Genomic DNA, 6,270 nt, shown 5'->3' with positions numbered 1-6,270 from the left:
GGGAGATCCAGGGATAAACATTAGGCATGGCTGGGATGTAAGCACCACAAGGAATTCAGGGAGGGCAAACACATTTAAAGCAATAGCCTGAAAAAACTGGATCTTTCTTCTATTGTTAGAAGTCACATTACATCAGAAACAATACTTTGGAACCTTGAATTTCAGATCTCTTGTGTATTCATCCCCTTTACCTCCCTCCCACCCCAGAAAACAGGGCCTAATGGGGGGGGGCTTGTTTTCTCTCTCTCTCTCTCCCCTCTCTTCCAATATACAGAATACATAAAACTAGTCTAGAGAAAGAAACTTTGTATTTAAAAAAACACAAAACCAATTTATTTAGTGATCTGTACATGTGATGAAGTGTGGCCTCATTCAGGCCTTCCAAAACTAAACAAAAAATCAAGTAAAAATGTATAAATACATATATATTTTCTTACAAAATGTGACATTTACAAAATATACATACTGCACTTGTCTTACAGTTTTTCATGTGCACATCATAAAAGACCAAACAAATCCTATGAATTTGGGATCAGATGTACTGGAGGATTTGACTGATGGGATATTTCCTTCTCCCCCACCCCAAGCTACTGTATTGCCCACTAGACAAAAGCACTCTGTTCTCTTCACCCTGAACAGTTTTTAAAATTTCATTTCAGATATCTGCTCTTTATTATAAGCAGCAATTACAGACTTGTGGGGGGGAGTTAGGGGGCAGGGCTTGTTAAAAATCCTTAATTCCCTGATTAGTCTTTAGGCAAAAATAAAAAACTCTTTAGATCATAAAGCTAAAAAGTAGTATTTCAGAAATAAAAATATGAAAGTCAACCTATAATTTAATACAGAAATGTAACATGATTGAAGAGTCTGAAAGAATAAGTCACTGGTCACATATCAAAAGGAATATGAACAACAGTGAAGTTTAATTTCTCCTGATTCAGTTTCCCTTCTCTGACAACGTTTCAGATATGATCACTGGGAACTTAAGTCTTTGTACTTCTGTTCAGAAAGTACCTAATCCAAGGTGACCAGTTCCATCTTAAACAACACTGCACCATTATTAGTTACAGTGCTGTTTAGGGAATTAGAGGACAAGGCAAATTGGCACTTCATGGTCTCAACTATTCCCTCCCATCCAGTCACTTTGCTTTTTCAGTACACCCTAGAGCAATCCAACATAAACAGCAAAGAAATAAGGCTTATGGGAAGGAAAAAAAAATTTATACACTTATCTTACATATCTTAATGCAGCCTGTTTTGTCAGGTGTTCTGAATTAAGCGTGTTTAACAAGAAGTCTGGCATTTCTTTTAGCTAGGACAGAAACTCATATTGAACAGTGTAGGAAAACATCCTGCCGCCTCCTTTTTCATAAAAAGAATGTTTATCGACCTGTTCTAGTCACATCCAAGGTTGAATTTTAACGACTTTTTTGTTAGTTTGCCCGTAAAAACCAGCCTCATGTTTATACCTTTCCACAGAGAAAAACACTTTTGCTTCCTCTTTGTCTCCTATAACAAAGGCAGGGGTGGGGTGGGGGGGAATGTTTGGCTGAAAAGCAGCAAGTTCCATCTTTTTAGGGTATTAAATAGCACCTCCCTCCTTCCAAGCAGCAAGGTTCCCCCCACTCCAGTTAGGATTCTCTTTGATAAGTGATGGTTAGATATAAAAGCAACCCCTTCTATATGACAGAATATGGGACGCTAAACAGCACGTGATTATAATTGGTAGCTTCTTTTAAAATACTCACGTGATTACTCTGGGTTTGAATGACAGTAAAATAGAATTCAGGAAATTAAGCCAATACTGTATGACCCCACCGAAGTAAACTATGATTGGACCAGTTCTTGACTCAAAGTTTCATTGGCCCACACTTTTACATCGGTCGCAGCACAGCGGATCCAGCCGAACCTTTTGCGCAGACAGTACAGTCATTGTTTTTTAGAAAGGGACCAGCTTGCAGGGAAAGCGCTCCCCACCAGCAGTCCGAGAAGGGTCCTTACTCGGTGCTTTTCAACTTGGTTGGCAAGAAAGCCACCAAGCCACTGTCTGAGGATGTTGTCTTCGGCGAGGCAGAGTTGTGAGACCCCAGGGAGCCCCCTCCCAATCCTTTGAGGGTCACTCTGGTGTCCGCGTGGCTCTTCCAGGAGCAGCAGCAGCAGCCGCCGGCATCAGGGAAGGGGAGCCAGGTCTCATCATACCGCTGTCTCCCCTTTGCTGCCGCTGCTGAGTCTGTGGTAGAAGCGCCGCCAGGACTGGAGGGTTTTGCCGGACCAGATCCAGAAGCCGGTGGTGATGCCCACGATCATCGTCATGAGATACTTGATCATGAAGACGGTGAAGTCCGGGCTCATGGGGGCGAAGTGGCCGGGGCAGGGCACGGCGTAGCTCTTGCAGGTCTGCAGCAGCCACGTCTTCTCCCAGGTCTGGCGGAAGGCCTGCTCGTAGAAGTAGCAGGCCAGCACGATGGTGGCGGGCACGGTGTAGAGCACGCTGAAGACCCCGATCCTCACCATCAGCTTCTCCAGCTTCTCCGTCTTGCTGCCGTCGTGCTTCATGATGGTGCGGATGCGGAAGAGGGAGACGAAGCCGGCCAGCAGGAAGGAGGTGCCGATGAAGAGGTAGACGAAGAGCGGGGCCAGCACGAAGCCCCGCAGCGAGTCCACGCTGGAGAGGCCCACGTAGCAGACCCCGCTCAGCACGTCCCCGTCCACCTGCCCCATGGCCAGGATGGTGATGGTCTTGCCGGCCGGCACGGCCCAGGCGGCCAGGTGGAAGTACTGCGAGTTGGCCTCGATGGCCTCGTGGCCCCACTTCATGCCGGCGGCCAGGAACCAGGTGAGGGACAGGATCACCCACCAGATGGAGCTGGCCATGCCGAAGAAGTAGAGGATCATGAAGAGGATGGTGCAGCCTTCCTTCTTGGTGCCCTGCGCCACGGTGCGGTAGCCCTCCTCCGAGAAGCGCTCCACGCACACCGCCCGCTCCTCCAGCAGGAAGCCGGCCACGTGGGCCACGGCCACCATGAAGTAGCAGCCCGAGAGGAAGATGATGGGCCGCTCCGGGTAGCTGAAGCGCCGCATGTCCACCAGGTAGGTCAGCACGGTGAAGAGGGTGGAGGCGCAGCACAGCACCGACCAGACGCCCACCCACAGCCGGGCGAACCGCACCTCCGCCTCCTTGAAGTACATCAGCCCGTGGGGGCGGCCGGGCTCGCAGGGCGCTCCGCAGTCCCGCTCCCCCAGGAAGCGGTAGCCCAGGTAAGGGGGCACCTGGAGCTGCCGGGGGCAGGAGAAGGCGAAGCCGGCGTGGGGCGGCGGCGGGGTGAGGAGGCCGGGCAGGTAGGGGGTGGGGTAGGCGGTGGGGCCGCCGGCCCCTGGCCCTGCACGGCTGGGGGCCTCCGAGGTGTTCTGGCCCACGCAGATCTCGCCCGCGCCGTGCACGGGGAAGTTCTCGCAGCGCAGGCGCTCGGGCCACTGGAAGCCGAACTTGTTCATGAGCGCCTCGCAGCCCTGGCGGGCCCGCTCGCACAGGGAGCGGCAGGGCGGGATGGCCTGCTCCAGCACCGTGCACACCGGCGCGTACATGGAGCACAGGAAGAACTTGAGCTCGGCCGAGCACTGCACCTTGACCAGCGGGTAGAACTGGTGCACCTCCAGCCCCGCGTCCTCCTGGTTGGTGTGGCCCAGCAGGTTGGGCAGGATGGTCTGGTTGTAGGCGATGTCGGTGCACAGCGGGATGGAGATGGGCTGGCAGAAGCCGTGGTCCGGCACCGAGATGCCCTTCTCGCCGTGGTACTGCTGGGCCGCCGAGCCCGCGGGCACCCCGAGCAGGGCGCCCAGGAGGGCGGCCAGGCCCAGAGAGGCAGCCGACATCACCGCGGCAGCTGGAGAGAGCGGAGGCGCGGGGAGCCCTTCAGAGCCGAGCGGCGGGCTGCGGCAGGTACATCAGGGGCCCCGAGAAGCCAGCGGGGGAGGCTCACGCGGAGACGGGTGGAGGAGGAGGAGGGTGCGGACGGATCGCTGCTAAACCAGCTCTGTGAGCCCTGGCCAGGCGCTGGAGAATCCTCGTTGAGTCCCAGCCTCAAGTCTGCCGTCTTCCCTGGGCGCAGCGAGTCTGTCCCCACCGCCCAGCCCCGGCCAGGCAGAGTCGCCCCACGCGCGAAGTTTCCCGAGATGCCTGGAGTGTGGGGAGGGAAACAAAACACCCGCAGACCTAGGCAAAGTCTTTCGCCAGCTCCGCAGAAAGTCCCGTGGCGGCGGCGGCAAGTCGCTGGCTCCGCTCCCCGCCTAGCTGCTCAGCCCTAAAGCCTGGGATTTAGGTTACAGTTAAACGGATTATTACTTCGCTCGACTGATCCGTGTATTTTACTGGGGGGCTTAAATAACTTTTAAAATCCAATTACTGCGCGATCCTCCCTCCGGCTCCGACGGTTTCCCCTCTGGGCTCCTAATCAGTTGGCGGGGCCGCCGAAACGCGCCTTCGTCCCGCTCAGCAGCGGGCAGAGTCCGAGGCGAGGATACAGCAGCCACTGGAACCTCTCCTCTAGCGAGCGACTCCCGTCCTGTAGCACACAAAAAAGATACATATATGTCTGAGGATTCCACGGAGCCCCGCCCCTTCCCCATTCACAAACCACACAGCAGGCGGGGTTCTATACCTCAGCTCCTGCCAATTGCGGCATCTGTTGCCTCCACAGCTCTGATTAGAATTGGTTAGAACAGATGAAAGGGGCGTGGGGAAGAGGGAGGGCGAGGAGGAGCCTGGACTGTGATGGGAGGGATCTCTCAGTTGAAAAGTTGAGAAAAACTTTTCCCCCACCTGTTAAGGGGGCATGGGGTAGTGTAGAAGGCGGATCGGGTGTGGGAGAACTGTGTCTGAAAAGATCTGCCTTTCCCCCTCCCAGAAACAATTTTTTTTTCGGTGTGAATACCAGGCGCCCTCAGCAAATTCCGTCTGGAGATTGCTGAGCTGGAAGGTTGAGTAGGAGAAAGATTCAGAGATTGTGCTCAGCGTGGCTTTAATAAACTAAAATTAAGTAATGTTTGCACAGGCTTTGAAAATGTAAACGAGCTAAACAAATGCCAAGAATTATTAAAATGGAAAAACAAGCAACATCCTCTTCACATTTACAGAGTAAATGGGTGACTTTGTTGGGATTTGTGATGTGTGTGTGATTCTTTATTTTTTTATGGAGGATGAGATTTATCACTACATAAAGCTTTATTATTCTTGCTGGCAAAATAAATGAGTTTGTGATGGGGCTATAATCTTTAGACAGATTTTTAAAGCATTTTTAAACACGTTTGTTATAGACCACTGAGAAATTTAAAATTACATTCATAATCTTGATACAAAGTCTCCACCATAACAATCTTGTATGCTGAGATCATATATAAAACCCCACATTTTACTTTCAACTTTAACTTTCCTTAAGATCCTTTATTCTTTTAAAGTTTCTCTATGAAAATATATACCTCACCCTTCAGAAAAAGGTGAACCTCATAGCTTAGGACATAGACATCAGTAGAGGGCTGGGAATATCTGCAAAATGCTGGGAGTATCTGCAAAATTAGACTAATTTATGGACAAAGGCTAGAATGTGGCTTTTGCAGCCACATCTGTGTTTAAGGTGCACCATCTGAGCAACAGTTGCTGGAGGCATCCTGCCTCTGGAGTATAGAGGCAAGCAGAATTCCTTTGCTTGATTCTCAGGAAAAAACCCTATTATACCCTTTAAAGAATAAACTGTGTTTGCTTTCTTTTTGCAAAGGCCATTGAGCACCACTAAATGACAAAGGGGAGCGGGCCCTAGTCATGCTCTGCTCATCCCAGCCACATCCTCCTTTGGAGAGTGGTCTGTGGAGCTCCGCTAACCATGCTAGTACATTCTCAACCTCTTGCATTAAGGAGACCAACTGTGTTCTCAGTAACAGTAGTGTAAATCTAGACTAAATCCTGCTGGTGTTACTTCGGATTTACACTGGCTTCAGAGAGCAGAATTGAGCAGGGAGCTCACACTGACGTTCTGACTAATCTGTGTGGATGTACTTTGTGGGGAAAATTGTTTCCTACACTTACATACCGCTCTTTAGAGCAGCTACAGTGTAGCCCAGTGTTAATAACACATTGGAAAATTCTACCTTTGTTACGTTGGATACAAAAATTAGATACAGTAATGAATGGGCATTCTACTAAGTATTTAGTTCTCTAAAAGTATACTTTAAAAAACCAAACCACTGTACTCTCAAAGATACATGGGGTGGCATGAT

At 50.6% G+C, this 6,270-nt stretch overlaps 1 protein-coding gene across 1 annotated transcript; it reads right to left on the bottom strand.

The window, feature by feature from the left end:
- Window positions 1-304: 304 nt before the first annotated feature.
- FZD7 (frizzled class receptor 7) lies at window positions 305-5,037 on the bottom strand. The gene is made up of 2 exons (XM_045033066.1): window positions 4,659-5,037; window positions 305-4,562 (listed from the first exon to the last, which is right to left on the bottom strand). The coding sequence occupies exon 2, from the start codon at window positions 3,871-3,873 to the stop codon at window positions 2,194-2,196; it is 1,680 nt and encodes a 559-aa protein (XP_044889001.1). The 5' UTR covers window positions 3,874-4,562; window positions 4,659-5,037; the 3' UTR covers window positions 305-2,193.
- Between the last annotated feature and the right edge of the window lie 1,233 nt (window positions 5,038-6,270).

Source organism: Mauremys mutica, chromosome 10, assembly GCF_020497125.1.
Source record: "Mauremys mutica isolate MM-2020 ecotype Southern chromosome 10, ASM2049712v1, whole genome shotgun sequence".
NCBI classification, from domain to species: domain Eukaryota; kingdom Metazoa; phylum Chordata; order Testudines; family Geoemydidae; genus Mauremys; species Mauremys mutica.
Note: the sequence above shows the minus strand (reverse complement) of the source record. Positions and strands in the feature narration are given on the sequence as shown.

Excerpts from the sequence above, each read along its gene's own strand:
- FZD7 (XM_045033066.1), bottom strand. The coding sequence starts at position 3,873 with ATGTCGGCTGCCTCTCTGGGCCTGGCCGCCCTCCTGGGCGCCCTGCTC.